The sequence below is a fragment of the Eleginops maclovinus genome, chromosome 16, assembly GCF_036324505.1.
Source record: "Eleginops maclovinus isolate JMC-PN-2008 ecotype Puerto Natales chromosome 16, JC_Emac_rtc_rv5, whole genome shotgun sequence".
Taxonomy (NCBI): domain Eukaryota; kingdom Metazoa; phylum Chordata; class Actinopteri; order Perciformes; family Eleginopidae; genus Eleginops; species Eleginops maclovinus.
In genome coordinates this window covers 660,579-680,973 of record NC_086364.1, presented here as the reverse complement: position 1 = coordinate 680,973, position 20,395 = coordinate 660,579, and the positions used below count along the sequence as shown (strand labels likewise).

The 20,395-nt window shown below is 40.1% G+C and overlaps 1 protein-coding gene across 1 annotated transcript in view; it reads left to right on the top strand.

Moving 5' to 3' along the window:
• The first annotated feature begins 1,191 nt into the window (after positions 1-1,191).
• The window catches only part of nbr1b (NBR1 autophagy cargo receptor b), a 39,789-nt gene continuing 20,585 nt past the window's right edge, over positions 1,192-20,395 (top strand). The window contains 13 exon segments of the mRNA XM_063904442.1: positions 1,192-1,411; positions 6,744-6,806; positions 8,046-8,064; positions 8,153-8,175; positions 9,749-9,937; positions 13,714-13,791; positions 13,874-14,121; positions 14,882-15,007; positions 17,695-17,901; positions 18,531-18,690; positions 19,381-19,464; positions 19,556-19,741; positions 19,878-19,991. Of these exon segments, the coding sequence (XP_063760512.1) occupies positions 1,310-1,411; positions 6,744-6,806; positions 8,046-8,064; positions 8,153-8,175; positions 9,749-9,937; positions 13,714-13,791; positions 13,874-14,121; positions 14,882-15,007; positions 17,695-17,901; positions 18,531-18,690; positions 19,381-19,464; positions 19,556-19,741; positions 19,878-19,991 (1,599 nt within the window). The 5' untranslated portion in view covers positions 1,192-1,309.

Sequence of the window (20,395 nt, the reverse complement as noted above, 5' to 3'; positions counted from 1 at the left end):
TGTTTGAATTAAGAGCATTATGCTTTGTTTGCATAAAAAAATGAATTCTCAGACAACTTGCAATGGTGTTTTTCTTAGTTTATTATGTAATATGGAATACATCACATATCATATATACACTGGGAACATTTAAGAGTGATATTGACTGAATATTTATGTCGGCCTTAAAAAATGACACAAATAATGCTTAATTTCACCTTAAAAGTTGGTATTTTGCATATATATATACATAAAAAAGGCACTGAGCCTCCACTATATCCTTGCTCTGACCCCAGACTATAGATCTAGACACTTAATTCATCATCTTTGATTGCCTACTTACAAAAAAAACTTGGGGAAAATGGTCCAACGACTGAGCAAGATAGGGAGTTTGGCGGCCATTTTGATATGCAAATTAGAAGGTCAAAAACTCAAAATTTCGCTCGGGTACCGGTTTTTTTTGGATTCAGCACCCTTGAAATATGTAAAGTAGGCCGGTTCCCAACTTGTACCCATAAATGCTCCTTACATTCACTTTTTGGGTACATCCCGTCTAGTCTATCCCTTATTTGTATTTTTAGCACATTTTACAACATTTATAAATATATATTTAATAATATATTGACTGTTTTCCTCAGATTTAAATCAACATACAACAAATAAAACCAATTAATATAGTGAAATAAATAACAGAATAGAAATAAAATAGTGCAGAAGAGAATGAATAGAGAATGTTGCAAAATGTGCAAGTAAATACAAATAAAATTAAAATAGTGCAAGAAGAAGTCTATGTACTCTTTAATGGAATATGATATATACAAGTTTCTCCACTTTTTCTTATGGCTTGAAAGGTCATCCATAAATCACAAATATTATTATTTTTAGGTTAAAACCTAAATAAAATACATTATTATTATTATTTTAATTATTATTAATATTATTATTATTGTTATAAATGTATTAAGACATGTTTTCAGTTAATGCGTTTAATCAGTTGTTGTCTTGTTTCTTTTTTTTATTCTTCATGCAAACAATTTTATTTTAATAATGATACCAGTGTTTTATTATTATTTATTTGTATAGTATTTTATATTTATTTTATTAGAAATATATTGGATTTATAAAACAAAAAAGAAGCTGCACACCGGAAGAGTCACTCTTATTTCCGGACACATGATGCAGGGTGGGCGTGGCCAGGACGCTGATGTAAACACAGAATACGCCTCATCCCCCGTCGGATAAATCACGGTGGAGCGAACAGGGCGAGATTAACCCGAGCAGCCTACGTTGGGCCGTGTCCGTCGTGTGTAATATGCGGTAAGGCGCAGACATGGACTTCTACATCAACCTGAAGGTGAATTTCAGAGGAAATTCCAAGAATTTCCTCCTGTCTGGATCCGAAACCAAGAGCTGGGAGTCGATGGAGGCCATGGTAAGAGAGGGAGCGATGCCCGGGCCGCTGTCACACACACCGATCCCTCAAACTCTCACGCTGCCTGTGATGGTGACCGCTGTTTAAGGGCACCAGCCACCAGCAGCAGAGATATGCTATAAGGGGGATGTAGAACTGTAGTATTACCGTCATGCATAGCGGCGTGTCCCTTTACAGCAGGCATCACAGTGTCACAGAGGACAGAGAGGATGCTCTAGTCCTTACAGGGTTATTATGGTGAGCTGTCGTCATGGAAACACTGTTTACCATCACACATTTAGAATGTATTCAGTGTCAGGTCTGTGGGCTGCATGGACACACAGGTGATGGAGTTGCTCATTACACAACAGCATCACTGCAACACACACTGATCACTCAGGGATCTGGATTATGAAGTGTGGAGGCCTGATCCCATTGTGCATTGCTCTGTTTATATCATTTGTGTTATCTGTTATTATTCCTGTCTCTGACCTTTCCCTGTTTTTATATTCTGTTAATGCAAACTCAGCAGCTCCATGTTTACTTGCTGTCATTCTTCATCAGTACAAAAGAATACATCATCTCGTTACATAATTCAAAAGACAACTCCTGCCCTCATGCCCTGTCAGATATACTGAATACAAACATTTCTCATTCATCATTGGCAGCAGTTAGCAATGGTATTATTGCATTTGACTCTTCATATTCATACATGACTAAAACGAGACTCACAACAACTACAAAGAGATGCAAAGAAGACATTTAAAATTAATTCAAAGTGACCGATAAATCTTCCCTTTTCACACATTTTTGAGGTATTTTTATGTATGAATTGATTTAATATACACTTATTTATTAATTTATTATATATTTATATTCTATAGAGATGTTTTTGGGACACTTTTAAAAACATTTTTAGGGGGGAATATTTCTGATTTCATTTTATGCCCCGTCAGATATACTGAAGACTACATTTCCTCCGCTTAATATTTACTAATGTGACAATGCTTCAGGACAATAATGGGATTATTGGCATGACTTTTCATAGTCACACATGACTAAAAGGAGACTCAATGCAACCACAAAGAAACGCAATGTGACCATAGTACAAAGTGACAGATTATTAATCATTTTTATACCAATTTAACTTAAAGGATGGCCAGTTGCACCTGTAGGGTAAAGAGGTCTGATCATTATGAACAGTAGCGTTGGTTGGGACTTACGTTTCGTACAAATCATGGATTCTTCTCCCTTAGGTTCGTAAATATAATGGCTTTGAGCCAGTTTGAACCAAAATCAATATTGTATTACTTTACTTTGCATTTTTTTCTATATATGCACCGAGTAATCAAGGAAATATGTCTCCTTTCATCCACCATGGATAAGAAAGAGTGTTGCAATATTCAACCGGTCAACAATGGAACGGTTTTTAAGTTGTTGTTTCAACAAAATAGTTAAACTTTCAAACTTGTATGTGTTTAAGTGTTATACTTGTTGGTTAAAAATACCATAACACTTTTTTAGTAAAATATACATCAGTTTCTTTTGCCTTTTCACCCATTTTTTTCCCAAAATATTTCCTGATGTTTTTATAGTCTTTTTCAGACATTTTTCACTCACTATCATATTTTTGGGACCCTTTTTTATCTTTTTTTTCTGAATCTATTTAAAAAAACAAAACATTTTTCAGCCTTTTACTGTTATTTGAGGTGGTGCCCATTTAAGTATTACAGTCAGCCATTGTGACTATTTTATATAATAGTTAGAATAAATAAATCGAGTTAAGCCTTCTTTAAATGCGATCAGAACAGTGGTACCAGTATTTGCATTTATCACCGTCCCGTTAACATCCATCATTTTCCCAGTACTTTAATAAAGCAAGTTAATATGTTCATGTAAACTGTTCATTAAATATCTGTAGCGTTTTTTTATGTTTCCCTTTTTTAAAAACACATTTTTAGCCCTTGGAAAATGTAAAGAAATGTTCATGTGACCATATTCCTGTTCCGGTTCTACTATCCTCTTGAATCTGTCAGGTTTCCTTGTATTCTCCAAGTTAGATAAAGCAAAGTTCCATAAACATCTTGTAGCACTTCATACAGTTCACAGAACTTTATTACAAATAAAACAGTGGAACGACATTTGCTTGAATACAAGTGCTTAAATAAAGTGCGCAGTCATACAATCAGACAATATTTTGGTGAAGAAATAAAAGGCCATGTAGTGTGTGTGAGACAGCAGACTCAATGTGTGTCTGTGGGTGCTGAGTCACCATGGACAACACAACCCTAACCCCCCTAACCCTTAAATGTAAATCGTCCTTGAGAAATAACAGAAACATTCAAGCAAATTATTTTAGTGGTCAATTTCAGCATCAGGTAGAGGAACAACATTTGAAAGTGTCCTTCTTTCAAACACTTTCACTAACAATGTCTTTGTTAATGAACCAAAACATTGACAAATGTTAAAAATGAGCCCCCCCTCAATAATGACAGCCGTAAAGTGTGTGTGGTGTGACTAGATGTCTCTCTATGGATTGACCACACTGGTCAATCAAGTGATAAAAGCCTTTCTTCCTGCATCCCTCTCTTATTCGTAGCAACTACAGTGGGGCAAAAAAGTATTTAGTCAGCCACCAATTGTGCAAGTTCTCCCATTTAAAAAGATGAGAGAGGCCTGTAATTTTTATCATAGGTATACCTCAACTATGAGAGACAGAATGAGAAAAAAAAATCCAGGAAATCACATTGTAGGATTTTTAATGAATTTATTTTCAAATGATTGTGGAAAATAAGTATTTGGTCAATAACAAAAGTTCATCTCAATACTTTGTTATATACCCTTTGTTGGCAATGACAGAGGTCAAACGTTTTCTGTAAGTCTTCACAAGGTTTTCACACACTGTTGCTGGTATTTTGGCCCATTCCTCCATGCAGATCTCCTCTAAAGCAGTGATGTTTTGGGGCTGTCGCTGGGCAACACGGACTTTCAACTCCCTCCAAAGATTTTCTATGGGGTTGAGATCTGGAGACTGGCTAGGCCACTCCAGGACCTTGAAATGCTTCTTACGAAGCCACTCCTTCATTGCCCTGGCGGTGTGTTTGGGATCACTGTCATGCTGAAAGACCCAGCCACGCTTCATCTTCAGTGCCCTTGCTGATGGAAGGAGGTTTTAACTCAAAATCTCACGATACATGGCCCCATTCATTCTTTCCTTTACACGGATCAGTCGTCCTGGTCCCTTTGCAGAAAAACAGCCCCAAAGCATGATGTTTCCACCCCCATGCTTCACAGTAGGTATGGTGTTCTTTGGATGCAACTCTGCATTCTTTCTCCTCCAAACACGACGAGTTGAGTTTTTACCAAAAAGTTCTATTTTGGTTTCATCTGACCATATGACATTCTCCCAATCCTCTTCTGGATCATCCAAATGCCCTCTAGCAAACTTCAGACGGGCCTGGACATGTACTGGCTTAAGCAGGGGGACACGTCTGGAACTGCAGGATTTAAGTCCCTGGCGGCGTAGTGTGTTACTGATGGTAGCCTCTGTTACTTTGGTCCCAGCTCTCTGCAGGTCATTCACTAGGTCCCCCCGTGTGGTTCTGGGATTTTTGCTCACCGTTCTTGTGATCATTTTGACCCCACGGGGTGAGATCTTGCGTGGAGCCCCAGATGGAGGGAGATTAGCAGTGGTCTTGTATGTCTTCCATTTTCTAATAATTGCTCCCACAGTTGATTTCTTCACACCAAGCTGCTTACCTATTGCAGATTCAGTTTTCCCAGCCTGGTGCAGGTCTACAATTTTGTCTCTGGTCTCCTTTGACAGCTCTTTGGTCTTGGCCATAGTGGAGTTTGGAGTATGACTGTTTGAGGTTGTGGACAGGTGTCTTTTATACTGATAACAAGTTCAAAAAGGTGCCATTAATACAGGTAACGAGTGGAGGACAGAGGAGCCTCTTAAAGAAGAAGTTCCAGGTCTGTGAGAGCCAGAAATCTTGCTTGTTTGTAGGTGACCAAATACTTATTTTACCGAGGAATTTACCAATTAATTCTTTAAAAATCCTACAATGTGATTTCCTGGATTTTTTTTTCTCATTTTGTCTCTCATAGTTGAGGTATACCTATGATAGAAATGACAGGCCTCTCTCATCTTTTTAAATTGGAGAACTTGCACAATTGGTGGCTGACTAAATACTTTTTTGCCCCACTGTAGATGAGCTGTCACAACTGATCTCACCAGGAGCCACCTGTGGGTCAAACGGTGGAGAAAGATTGCAGATGGAATCAGTATTTTTCTGTGCTCTCATGTAGAGCGATAAAGATAAATTGAGGTGTTTACTAATCAGTTTACAGTTTAGCTTTCACTTAAGCCCCGCCTCCGATTTCCCGCTCTCGCTCAGTCAGATGAATGGAGAGGCAAAATAACTCTGGATTCAGCTTTAAGCGCATTTTGCAACTTTGATAGCATTCAAATAAGGGCTTTAGAAGGGATCAGACCAGGTGGTTTATTCAGTCTTTAAAAAATGATCCGCTGATTTACAGACGACTCGTTCCCAATGTAAGTAAATTGGGTACGATATGTGCTAAAATATGAATCTAAAGTTACTTTACCTCAGGTTTGTGGAGTATTGAATTAAATGCGGGATTGGCTTCGACTGTCGATAGGACAGTGGATTGGATGCAGGGGGGCAAAAGGAGAATGCAAGTGCGAATACCCAGTTGGGCCCGATTGCAGGCCATTTTGACTTCTTACGCCACTTAGCAATCCTGCGTCCATCGCTGATCCAGTTCTCTTTTTACATTTTTGGTGGACATAGCCCTGACTTTTTTATGTGCTCATGAAAATTGCTTTATCTTTTGTAAAATAAAAAATATTTGTAATTCTAAAAGGCTAACGTGGCTGGCTTAGCCTTGGAGAACTCATCTGTGTGAGTGTTGCTGAGTCACAGAGGTCAGACTTCACTCTGAGTTGTTGTTTCATCGATGAGAGAGATGCAGGAGCGTCTGGTGCGCATGTTTACCATCAGCTGTTTGACTTTTGTCAATGAGGGATATTTTCAACAGCAGAATTTATTGGTTTCTGTTGAAGCACAATAAAGAGAAAACGCTAATCGTCAGCAAAAAGCAGCGGTGGAAGAATATCACGGTCTAAAAATATGCCAATACTATTAGCGCAGAGTTTAAAATGTGTGTGTGTGTGTGTGTGTGTGTGTGTGTGTGTGTGTGTGTGTGTGTGTGTGTGTGTGTGTGTGTGTGTGTGTGTGTGTGTGTGTGTGTGTGTGTGTGTGTGTGTGTGTGTGTGTGTGTGTGTGTGTGTGTGTGTGTGTGTGTGTGTGTGTGTGCGTGTGTGCAGGTGAAGCGTTCCTTTGGCCTGTGCAGTCTTCAGCTGACATATTTCGATGAGGAGAACGAGGAGGTGAGAGAATCCACTTTGAATCACTCTGGTTTGTCTCCTTCTTGTTTTTTTTAAGGCTGGGAAATATCCCCTGAAATCTACCCTCATAATTTATTGTCACATTTAACCGGATAATAATCTCTGTCGCAACAGCTAAGCTCTTATTATTCTTTATTCTGAACAAGAAACAGAACATCATGTATTATAACTAAGAAATATGTATTTAATACACTCAGTATGAAAGCACACTTAAGTAGGAAAATGTACATTAAATATGCTACATCGCTCATGTTATGTAACTGTCAAAAACGCATGTCAAATAGATCTGAAGAAAACTTTTAGAGTTATTTCTTTCTTTTTCAAATGTTTTGGGCTCAGTATTATTTTACCAAGCCCTTGTAAAATATGTATATAAAATGTTTATTCTCCATACACTAAAACCTTGTTAATAGCTCCTGTGCTAGCTAGCTTCAGAGCTAACCTCTGTCAGTGTGTTGAGTTAACACCTCTTCTGTTCTGTCTAATATTTGAGTTACTTCTGATTCATTGTGCAGCCTTACTTAACAGTACTTTTGAAGGGGACCTCAAAGAAAATAGTAATGTACATACAACACATTTGTAATTGTAGAAAGAGAAAATACCCGTCAGAACTGCTGCAACAGAGACTGAGATTACTGAGCAAAAAATACTGTTTCCTGTTCATTTAAATTCTTTAAGTCCAGTTTCTATGTGTCTTTCCAGTGTCTATGGTTGTCTATGGTTTGACATCATTAGGGCAGGGTTTTGTCTAAACCAGGCAACAGAGGCGCTGCGCTCTCTTACCAAAATGCAGATTTTCTCCGAAAAATATTAAAGTGATGCCAGAAAACAATATTTCTGTTGGTCAAAAACTGTATAATGACTCCAGAAATATGAAGATGGTGTCAAGTAGAGCAACAAAGGGCAGAGACAGCTTTGTTTTACATAACCCAAAAGTTGTGTGGTTGTTTACATCCGCGGCGCCATCTTGCCATCACCAGAATTGATATATCTTATATACAAGATCAGCGCGACAGTATTGCCCTCGTTAGGGTATTTTCTCACACTTGAAAAAGACATAATATAACTGTTGTAGTAGTTTTTTCCCCAAAGGAGGTAATAATCTTCATATCAATACAATTGGTGGAATGTTAACTCCTGAAACTACATCACTAAACCAATCACAAACTGAACCTGAACCTCACATATTGACTCAGAGAATCTCCCCCTTTCTTCTTCCAGGTGTCCATCAACAGCCAGGGTAAGCAAACAAACAAAACAATCTATGAGATATTAACTTGTGTTGCATACAGAATGTGTGTTCATAAATGTTCCTGTATTTATTCCAGCCGACTATGAGGAGGCATTGAAGGTAAGCCCATTTCAAGTTCAATTGCTATTCAATGATGGGAACCTAAGAAGTGCTGTACATTACGTCTGAGCTGTTTCATGTATACAATATGACCATTCATTATCTGCCACTTGGTTTGGTTATTTTCAATCCAAATTAAGAGGTCCTTTACAAATTCTCCACTTGACAAATCGTCTACATCCATGCAGCACATGTGCTAAAAGAAGCTAGGTAAACTAATGGTTGGTATAGTGGATGTAATAATGGAAACAGGGAATGTTCAATTCTCAGGTTTTGAAGTGTTTGTTGAATGATGCTTCAAACAGAGAGGTCTGATTTCGGTTTCAGAACACTGCAGAGAAATAGAGAGATTAAATAGCTGTGTAGGTATGCTGTTGGGGCAGGGTTTTCAAACTGTTGGCCACATACAGAAAAAATATATGATGGCTGGGCTTGTCACTAGAGGTGAGGTATATTGCCTCATAAGTAAAATGATAAGTTAGTAGAAAAAATGTAGGTAAATGATGCTTGATACTTGAATATACTTTAAGACAATCACAGCTCTCCTTGGGTTTCATTTATTTTGTTGGCAGCTCATTCCTTAAAACAGAAGCCTCAGATTGCTGATAAGGGGAAATATGAAGAGTCTATTTCAAACTTGTTCTGGAAATAAGTTGTTGGCCTAAGATTTGTTAGAGAATGTTTTCAACTTGAATTGACTGAATGTATTTGACATCAGGCTTATTAACAAATGAATACTGTGAAATGTATGTTTACGTATATATTTAAGAAGTGCAATATAAGGCCATATTCCATAATACTTTCTTAATTGGCTGAGGGCCGATTGGAAATGGACAAAGGACCGCAGTTGGCCCCCAGGCCGTAGTATGGGCACCCCTGCATTAAGTTTTTGTCAAAGGAACAGCATGGGTTCCTTTGACAAAAAGTAATTTTTGTTGCAGAGAATAATCTGTGGCAAACAAGTTAAGGATACTTACATATCTTGTTCAGCTGGATAACCTCCATATATTAACACCACTTTATGATTTTTGTAGCGTAAATGCAATATCCAGAAGTAAAAAGCTAATGTTAGCCTATAACTACCACTGAGCTAAAGGTGGCTAATGTTCCCCCATGATGACATAAGGTAGTCTAGTTAAGACACTTGTTGAACCACCGTTTTTCTGACACATAGAAGCTTCAGACTTTCATCTGTGGGGTATTTACTGACATATTTTATGTGGTAAAACAAAAAGTGAAAATCTCTTCAGCTTTTGTTGACCTTTTCCAACATTTAGGAGACGAAGTTATTAGTAGCAAGTGCTAACATGCTAACTCATTTCCGGGTTTTATCGGTAATTCCTGCACCGTGTGCCAAATAGCCCTTGTTATATCATATTGACATTGGTCAGCTAATATCTTTATTTCTGACTGATTGTTCCTTAGTTTGCTGTCTCCAAAGGTGCTAATGCTCCAGGAGATTGCTTTAGCAACGTGTTTTCTTGTTTCAGAACTAAGACAGCTTAGGTGAGAAATTGATCCAATAAGTACTGTATGTCAGCAGGGAAGACTAACCCGTGTTTATGTTTCCCAGAGTGCAGCGAGGCAGGGGAACCGGCTCCACATGAACGTGTACGAGACTCGAGGCCAGCCGGCGAGGGTCCCTACCACCAAGACCAGCAACACGGAGCCCAAGAGGGGCTTCAGACCCCCCCAGCACTGCCCCGCTCTGACCCAGGTGGTCAGCCGCAAAGTGCAGGCTGCGGTGCCAGAGCAGGGCATGGTGAGACCCCCCCACACAGCCGCTCACACTGGACACTGGGCGTTCCATCAGAGCAGTTAAAATCCCTCAGCTGACACTCACTGGAATTGATTCATTTTTACCGTTAGATTACTTATAATTAGGGCTGTCAGACTATTAAAATAGTTAATCGCAATTAATCGCACATTATTTATCTGTTCTAAATGTTCCTTAAAAAGGATATTTTTCAAGTTTTTGTAGGTGGATAAATATGATTGCTTTATAATTAATAGTAAATTATGTTTATAATAAATAAATAATGTTTATTTATTATAAATAATTAATGTTTATTTATTACAAGTTATTATGTTATAATTATTATTAATTATAAATAATGTAATTATATTTATTCAAGACAGTAAACATCTTTGTTATTGCAACAATCTGCGACGGAAGTTATGAATCTTTTTTACAGAGGCGGCTCTCCAAGGCTCCTAAGAAGGTCGTTTTGACTCTAGCAGAGCCTCATTCTGCACAGTGTTCACTGACCTACAGTCTGTAGCCACCATTTAGCTATTATGTTGTCCTCTGTGGGGTCTCTGAATCAGCGCTATGCTTGGTCAGCGAGTGATATTTCAAACTCGGCGTACTCTGGAGGAAACTTAATTCACTTTGCAGCACGTACATACAGTGGGGAGAACAAGTATTTGATACACTGCCAATTTTGCAGGTTTTCCCACTTACAAAGCATGTAGAGGAAGTACTCTTCAACTGTGAGCGACGGAATCTAAAACAAAAATCCAGAAAATCACATTGTATGATTTTAAATAATTAATTTGCATTTTATTGAATGACATAAGTATTTGATCACCTACCAACCAGTAAGAATTCCGGCTCTCACAGACCTGTTAGTGTTTCTTTAAGAAGCCCTCCTGCTCTCCACTCATTACCTGTATTAACTGCACCTGTTTGAACTTGTTACCTGTATAAAAGAGACCTGTCCACACACTCAATCAAACAGACTCCAACCTCTCCACAATGGCCAAGACCAGAGAGCTGTGTAAGGACAACAGGGATAAAATTGTAGACCTGCACAAGGCTGGGATGGGCTACAGGACAATAGGAAAGCAGTTTGGTGAGAAGGCAACAACTGTTGGCGCAGTTATTAGAAAATGGAAGAAGTTCAAGATGACGGTCAATCTCCCTTGGTCTGGGGCTCCATGCAAGATCTCACCTCGTGGGGCATCAATGATCATGAGGAAGGTGAGGGATCAGCCCAAAACTACACGGCAGGACCTGGTCAATGACCTGAAGAGAGCTGGGACCACAGTCTCAAAGAAAACCATTAGTAACACACTACGCCGTCATGGATTAAAATCCTGCAGCGCCCGCAAGGTCCCCCTGCTCAAGCCAGTGCATGTCCTGGCCCGTCTGAAGTTTGCCAATGACTATCTGGATGATCCAGAGGAGGAATGGGAGAAGGTCATGTGGTCTGATGAGACAAAAATGGAGCTTTTTGGTCTAAACTCCACTCGCCGTGTTTGGAGGAAGAACAAGGATGAGTACAACCCCAAGAACACCATCCCAACCGTGAAGCATGGAGGTGGAAACATCGTTCTTTGGGGATGCTTTTCTGCAAAGGGGACAGGACGACTGCACCGTATTGAGGGGAGGATGGATGGGGCCATGTATTGCGAGATCTTGGCCAACAACCTCCTTCCCTCAGTAAGAGCATGGAAGATGGGTCGTGGCTGGGTCTTCCAGCATGACAACGACCCGAAACACACCGCCAGGGCAACTAAGGAGTGGCTCCGTAAGAAGCATCTCAAGGTCCTGGAGTGGCCTAGCCAGTCTCCAGACCTGAACCCAATAGAAAATCTTTGGAGGGAGCTGAAAGTCCGTATTGCCCAGCGACAGCCCCGAAACCTGAAGGATCTGGAGAAGATCTGGATGGAGGAGTGGGCCAAAATCCCTGCTGCAGTGTGTGCAAACCTGGTCAAGAAGTACAGGAAACGTCTGATCTCTGTAATTGCAAACAAAGGTTTCTGTACCAAATATTAAGTTCTGTTTTTCTGATGTATCAAATACTTATGTCATGCAATAAAATGCAAATTAATTATTTAAAATCATACAATGTGATTTTCTGGATTTTAGTTTTAGATTCTATCTCTCACAGTTGAAGTGTACCTATGATAAAAATTACAGACCCCTACATGCTTTGTAAGTGGGAAAACCTGCAAAATCTGCAGTGTATCAAATACTTGTTCTCCCCACTGTATTACTATTTCTTTTCGAGTCTTTATAGCTCAACTTTCGATTCAAAAGTGACTTTTCTTTCTCCATTTGTAGTGTGTCTCTGCTGTGATCCACAACGTTACCATGGTTTCATGATATTTTCTTAAAATACGGAGCGGGCCGAGGGACACAGAACGCACACGCGTTAACGCGTGTTAAAAAAATAGTTCCGTTAAAAGGAAGGTGCGTTAAAGCCGTTAATAACGCGTTTAACTGACAGCCCTACTTATAATGCAAACTACATTATCATATACACAACAGGTGAAAATGCAGGAATAAAGATGCAATATCAATTTAAAATAGAATAATTTAACCTTTATTTTTCCCCCCAAGTGGGAAATTCAGTTTCAGTACAAGTATATAGATGCATTTTTTGTTATACAAGACACAGTACAAATACACACATGTGAACACATGCATTTTGGAGAGGTCCAGAGGGGAGAGGCAGCCAGTCATAGCCAGTGCCTGGGAGCAGTTGCAGGTCTGGTGACTTGCTCAAGGACACATCAACAGTGGCCCAAGAGGTGAACTGGCACCTCTCCAGCTACCAGTCCACTCCGTGTATTTTTGGGCCGATCGGGACGTGAACCGGCAACCCTTAGGTCCCAAAGCCAAGTCCCTACAGACTGAGCCACTTCTGCTCCAATAAGATTAAACAGAATGTAAAATATAATACTCTATACTAATCTTTAATATACATTTTGTGGAATAAACTAATAGAACGTTTTAGGTTTTTGTCATCTGATTGGTTGCGCGTCGAAAGGTCAGCAGTAACCAGGTCAAAGTTTAAATAATTAGAACTTTGAGCATAGCACTCTGCGACAAATTTGAGCGGTACGTGATGCCGAGGGTAGCTTTTACTGCTAATCATGTGAATTCTGCTTTTATGACATTTTACCTCTACCACACAATGACATTACAACAGTTCTACTACAAATAGAGTTCCTCTTCAGGTCCCAATGACATCACTGGACTTCAACTATAGCTAACAGGGGCATCACTACATCACAGCTCTCATGACAAACCCAGTGCCTGACTTTGTTTGGCTCTGCACTGCCAGAGACTTCAAGATTTAGACTTAAATATTTCTATTCACAGATTCATACATTTTGTCAGTTCAATTTACAAGCCTCTGGACGAGAGAGAGTGTGACATCGCTGTAAAGTAGAAATTGAGTTTGAGATGTGGATAAGTCGTAATACAGAAACATTCCAATACAATCAGCTTTAAGTCTTTATGTAACAACACTTAATACAGTTAAATATAGAGTTTTTTGGTTATCTATTTGAAAAGAGATACTTTTTTTTCATACATGGCAGTTTGTTGATAATAACTCACCTCAAATCTGTAGAAAACAAACATTTATTGTTTATGTTTCGTTCTGCAGGATAATCCCCACATATTAACACCACTGTTTCAAGCGTAAATGGTATCTACTGAATAAAGGCTGCAGGTTAAATGTCAATAATGTGCTAAAGGTGTTTGTGAGTCATCCAATAGATTTAATTTCTCCTGCTGATCAGATGATCCTGAAGGAAGTGAAGGGAACCAAAGAAGAAGACAAGACCCCTCCAGCCTGGTTCACCTCGTACATGGAGAAGGTAGGAACAACCTGATGGAGCACATGTCAGAGGTCAGATTAAACAGAAGCACAATAGCTCAGCTCTCCTCCATTCTCTCCAGTTTAAGGACCAGGTGGTGCGTGAGGCGGTGGAGAAGATCTGCCGTGAGTTCTCCGGACAGTGCTGCATCCACAAGCCCCTGGGAGGAGGAGTAGGAGGTGGGGGAGGTAGAGGGGAGGCTGCAGGAGGAGCGGAGGCCCAGCAGGTCCCTGAGGTCTCCTCCTCCACTCTGCCCGGAGCTCCATCCTCCTCCACCCCTCCCTGCTCCTCCTGCCGTGGGCAGACCACCGGGGGAGGCTACCAGTGCAGGTACGTGCTGACAGCAGCTCAGTGTTACTGCACTATAGTCTAGCTTCCAGCAGTGTTAAATGTTGAGTATCCCACAGTTTAATGTTAGAAATGTGTAGTAGGGCTCTCCAGCACACAAAAACTGCCGGATGCTGTCCTGCATATGTTGGGTTAATTGCACAATTAGCAGGATTAATATTAATACTTTATCAATTGATGGCAAACATGTCTCCTCTGTTTATTTGTGGGATTCTGGGGTATATTAACCACATGTTTATATTTTAATAGCTTAAAGTTATTCGCATTGTCCAACAAAATATCTAGCTATCATCTCACGCTCAGGATGAAAGCACATGTCTCTGAAATGATGAACTATTCCTTTAACCTCAAGCTTCTGACAGTTGTTCATTATATTGCATATGAACAAAGGAGATACAGAACTTTTTGGTTACTATTTTTACGATGGTACTGCCCAACTAATAGTTTTAGTTTTACATGTTGTCATTGTTCCCAGTGTTCTAAGTCTTGGTGAGGTTTATTCTAAAATGGTAAAGATAATAATGCCACATATAGACCTTGGAAGGAAGAAGAGAGGCGTGGCAACACAGTGTAGACCCAACACAAGTGCTTCCTTTCCTTGATATCTGAAACTTAGACTCATGATTCAGTTTCTGTTTACCTGAACACTCAACAGAGGTCAGCTTGTTACCCAAAATCCCCCTTCTCTCTTTCCCTTTCCTTTCTCCCCCCCCCCCTTCATCTCTCTGTCCTCTGTGTTCAGTGTGTGTACGTCGTGTACTCTGTGCGAGCCCTGCAGCTTCGCTCATGATCCCAGTCACAACCTGGTGAGAGCCCGGACTCCTCTGTCCATCCCAGAACACGGATCTCCCGCTCCGGACCACAGCAGGTAGGGCAGCGCACTCTTGTTGGATTTTCAGGGTTTTAGATATCTTAGAAAAGCCAGCTGGCTGTTTAACAGACCCTGGATTATCCAGCTTTGACACAATGGGAAAAAAAGCTTAATGTAAATAATCATGTTTACATGGGAGTGAGTCCTTACACACCTCTCTATTGTCCACAGAAATGACTGAAGGCTGAAGGACAATATTGATATGTTTTATCAATTATAGTTGTGACCTGAAAATGATGATAAAAAGGAAATAAATACATAAATATGATTAAATTAATTATATTAACTATTCAATCTAATCTTGTTCTATTTCAGATGTTTTCTTATATTTAACTTTGGACTATTTACTTTGAATGGTTTGTATGTGTTTCTTTGACACAATTTTTATTTCTTTTTTATGTTCCATTAACAAAACTGCGCTGTAGCGTTTGTGCTTGTGATAATAATATTTTTGAAATGTGGATCTTGACTCCACCTCTAAATTAACAATAGTCGCTATACTATCATTTACAGGTTATTCTTTCTGCACCATAACAAACAATCACTAAAAGAGGCCCTATTCTGATTTTTGGGTTTCCCCTTCCCTGTAGGCTGTTATATAGGTTTTGGTGCATGTAAATGGTCTGAAAAGGCTCCAACACATTGTTTGTGATAGACCAAGGGGCGGGACATCTCTAAGCAGTTAGCCAATCAAAACACAGCCGGCCAGCTAACCAATCAGTGCAGATTGGGCTCTGGTTTCAGACAGAGGGTGAAAAGAGGTGCTGCAGCACAGGCAGTATGAGAAACATAAAGAGCTTTTTGAACATTAAAGCATGGAGACATGTCCCAGGAGAGACACTACATACTGATATACACCTGAACATCAGCAGGAGAGGACTCTTTAAAGTACAGACACTACATACTGATATACACCTGAACATCAGCAGGAGAGGACTCTTTAAAGTAGAGACACTACATACTGATATACACCTGAACATCAGCAGGAGAGGACTCTTTAAAGTAGAGGCACTACATACTGATATACACCTGAACATCAGCAGGAGAGGACTCTTTAAAGTACAGACGCTATATACTGATATACACCTGAACATCAGCAGGGGAGGACTCTTTAAAGTAGAGACCTAAATACTGATATACACCTGAACATCAGCAGGAGAGGACTCTTTAAAGTAGAGACACTACATACTGATATACACCTGAACATCAGCAGGAGAGGACTCTTTAAAGTAGAGACACTACATACTGATATACACCTGAACATCAGCAGGAGAGGACTCTTTAAAGTAGAGACACTACATACTGATATACACCTGAACATCAGCAGGAGAGGACTCTTTAAAGTAGAGATGCTACATACTGATATACACATGAACATCAGCAGGAGAGGACTCTTTAAAGTAGAGAAACTACATACTGATATACACCTGAACATCAGCAGGAGAGGACTCTTTAAAGTAGAGACACTACATACTGATATACACCTGAACATCAGCAGGAGAGGACTCTTTAAAGTAGAGACACTACATACTAATATACACCTGAACATCAGCAGGAGAGGACTCTTTAAAGTAGAGACACTACATACTGATATACACCTGAACATCAGCAGGAGAGGACTCTTTAAAGTAGAGACACTATATACTGATATACACCTGGACATCAGCAGGAGAGGACTCTTTAAAGTAGAGACACTACATACTGATATACACCTGAACATCAGCAAGAGAGGACTCTTTAAAGTAGAGACACTACATACTGATATACACCTGAACATCAGCAAGAGAGGACTCTTTAAAGTACAGACACTATATACTGATATACACCTGAACATCAGCAGGAGAGGACTCTTTAAAGTAGAGACCTAAATACTGATATACACCTGAACATCAGCAGGAGAGGACTCTTTAAAGTACAGACACTATATACACCTGAACATCAGCAGGAGAGGACTCTTTAAAGTACAGATACTATATACTGATATACACCTGAACATCAGCAGGAGAGGACTCTTTAAAGTAGAGACACTACATACTGATATACACCTGAACATCAGCAGAATAGGGCCCCTTTAATGAGTGCACTTACAGTTTTGAAAGGACTTGTATTAATATGATTTGATTATTATTACTCATGCATTTAACACTACACATTTATTGTGGATCATATTCAGAGCCAGCCACAGATTCTATTCTAGAATCTGTTAATTTATTACTATCTGAATTTGTCCCAGGCCTTTAGGGGAGCGCTAAATGGAGCGTTTAAAATCCAACTCTGCTCCAAAAACAAACCTCTCATCTGTCCCTGGGGTCACAGATAGAGCTTTTGGAGCTCTGACATGTTCACAGGATAACAGCAGTATCCAGTTATTTGGTTTAAGGGTTTGTTTATTTTTGGCTTTGCATGTGAAGCAGAGTTCATCAGGACTTAGGAATATGATTCAAACATTTCACTAGGTAAGAAGCCTTTCCATCAAACAAAACTACTTGACTGCAACCCTCATTTTGTTTGTTGATTCATTCACCAAAATAAATATTACTGGATCAACAGAAAAAACCTGCTAATGGTATTCATCACGTCCAAGATATATGGGGGACAATTTGCAAGAGGGTTTTAATTATTGCACATCTTAGGATTTATAGGAGCCATTTTCCTAGAGGCTCAAACCCTGGTGCCCCTCTCAGGTTCTACAGGCGAGGGGACCGCAGTTTCCGAAAGGCGGAAAAGCAACGTCTGAAAGCGGAGAAGCGCCTGCTGAAGGCTGAGGTCAAAGAGATCCGGAAACAGCTGAGGATGGAGAGGCGGGGCATACAGTGGAGCTCCTCACACCGCGAGGGAAACTCCTCCCCCGTCCTGCTGCAGCCTCGAGCCACTCAGCACAACAGCCCCGAGTAAGATACAAAAAAAAGACCCAAATCAAAATGTTCTCAAACATTTCACGAACCAGGGATTTTTTCTATTTGTAGAACATTGTGCAGAAGCTTAAATAATTTAAAACATATTTAATTTGCTATTTAAATAGTTTATACTATCAATAAAAGCATATCTTCGTATTGAGTCACTAGTGGGCTAGCAAACACATAAGTGGAATGTAACATAATGCTGTAAACAGATTACATGACGGTCACATGACTTCATGTCCACATTGCTAAGCTAAAGGCAGATGATGTTAGATTCGTATGGGTCGCCGGTTCACGTCCTGATCGGACCAAAATACGGCGTGTGGTAGCAGTTCACCTCCTGGTCACTTGAGCAAGAATAAAGTTTAATAAAGCATGTCTTCTTCTTCTTAACACATATAAGTTTCAGACATTCCCAACGTATACTATGTCATAAAACCAAACGTGAATTTCTCGTATTAAACACCGATCATATTGTGATGATGGAGCGCAGCAGTGCTGAACTCTATGGCAGATGCATGTTACAACTACATCAACAATAGGTTTATTTCAACAACTTGGATGTGATCAAACCTGGTCTGAACTTTTGTATCAAGATGAGGACTTTATTTCTTTCCCAGGCGTCCAAAGCGTCCTTGTCCCCTGGTGGTTCCAACCATGACGGCCACTTTTCTGGATGAGAACCTTCCAGATGGAACCAGACTACGCCCAGGGACCAAGTTCATCAAGTACTGGAAGATGAGGAACACTGGGACAATCAGCTGGAGTGCCGATACCAAGGTGACTCAGCAGCTTTAAGACATGAACGAAATATTGGTTCCCGCTTCGCTCTAATGCAGGATTTTCACCAGAAAGTGGGCGGGGCCTTACTTTTGACCGCCCTCATGCTATATTTTCGAGAAAAACCCTGGTTATGGGTTCGTCATCTGGGGAGAATGAAAGGACTCGGATCTGCCAATTCGATTTTAAAAACCTTTTTGTATATGCAATGAGTAAATATAAGATAATGATAACCAGTTAAGCTGCTCAAAAAGCGGGTTAAAGTAGTCCCAAATCTACGGGCAATGTCTGGAAACCATGAATAACTTTTTATTTGATTGATAGAGCTTTAACAAATATACTACAGGATACATGAACTACCTTTGATCAGGGAGCATTACTTTATATGTTCACTTCTCTTTTCTTCCGTGGATGTATACGTTTTAGATTTGTATTATTATGCCTCATCAGGTTAGTCTACTTATCAGGTTAGTCTACTTTATATATATTTATATATATATATCACATCTCAACACAAGGAAATTCAAAATGCTTTTCAAAAATAAACATTAAAAGCATTAAGATATAATGTAACAGAAACACATTATAAAATTACATTTAAAAACATTTATCTGCACTCTCTGCTATGCAGTAACATTGAACAACTCATTTCTGACTCTGATCACATTCTGCTGGTTCTGCTTCCCTCAGCTGAAGTTCATGTGGGGAAACCTGGCAGTGGGTTCTGGGGATCGTTGGAGAGAAGTGTCCGTCCCGTTCCTCCAGCCAGGACAGGTGAGGGTTTGCATTTTACAAATAAACATTGCTGTACCCCACACACATGTTCTTTATGTGGTAAGCATATTCCTGCTGTGTGTGTGTGCAGGTTGGTATCGTGAGCGTAGCGCTGTGTGCCCCCGGGGTGGAGGGCTCCTACACCTCCCACTGGCGTCTGGCCCACGGCGGAGAGCAGTTTGGCCCCAGGGTGTGGTGCAGCATCGTGGTGGACCCTCTGGCCCCGGCCCCCATGATGGCTGACGGGATCCTGGTGTCACCCTGCGTCACGCCGCAGGTACAACCAATGGAAACAGGATTCTGATAAGACTGTCGGAGATGAGTAGATGCATGGATACGAAACAGAAATGCACAGTGGTGTATAGATACACACACTGCACATAAGGGTGTGTACAATATCACTTTCTCTGCAGGGTAAGAACCCGGTGGTGAAGGATGGAAAGGCCTGTGCCGCTCCGGAGCAACCGTTGATGTCCGTGGACCAAGAGGAGTACTACATCCCCTCTGTGGACCTGCTCACTGCTCAAGTAACAACACCTGCCTCCGTGAAAATGAAATGTATTGTTTAGTAGATTTTTAATAATGCATATTCCTCAAAATCATTACCACAGGCCCTCATTCTAATTCTTGTCTCATATTTAACACACACTGAGAAGGGAAAAGTATTCTGAGCACAGTGTAGTAATACTGTAGTAGGTTTCAAGGTTTCAAGGTTTTATTGGTCATATGCACAGCATATACTTTACACTGTTGAATGAGGAGGTATGGACAGATGCATATATTACGTATAACAGATGTATATGGCAGATATGTATAATATATAGATATGTGTATTATAAACAGATGTGAGTAGACATTCACACAGCTCAGGAGTTCAGCAGTCTTATAGCCTGTGGTATAAAACTGTCTCTGAGTCTGGTGGTCTTGGTCC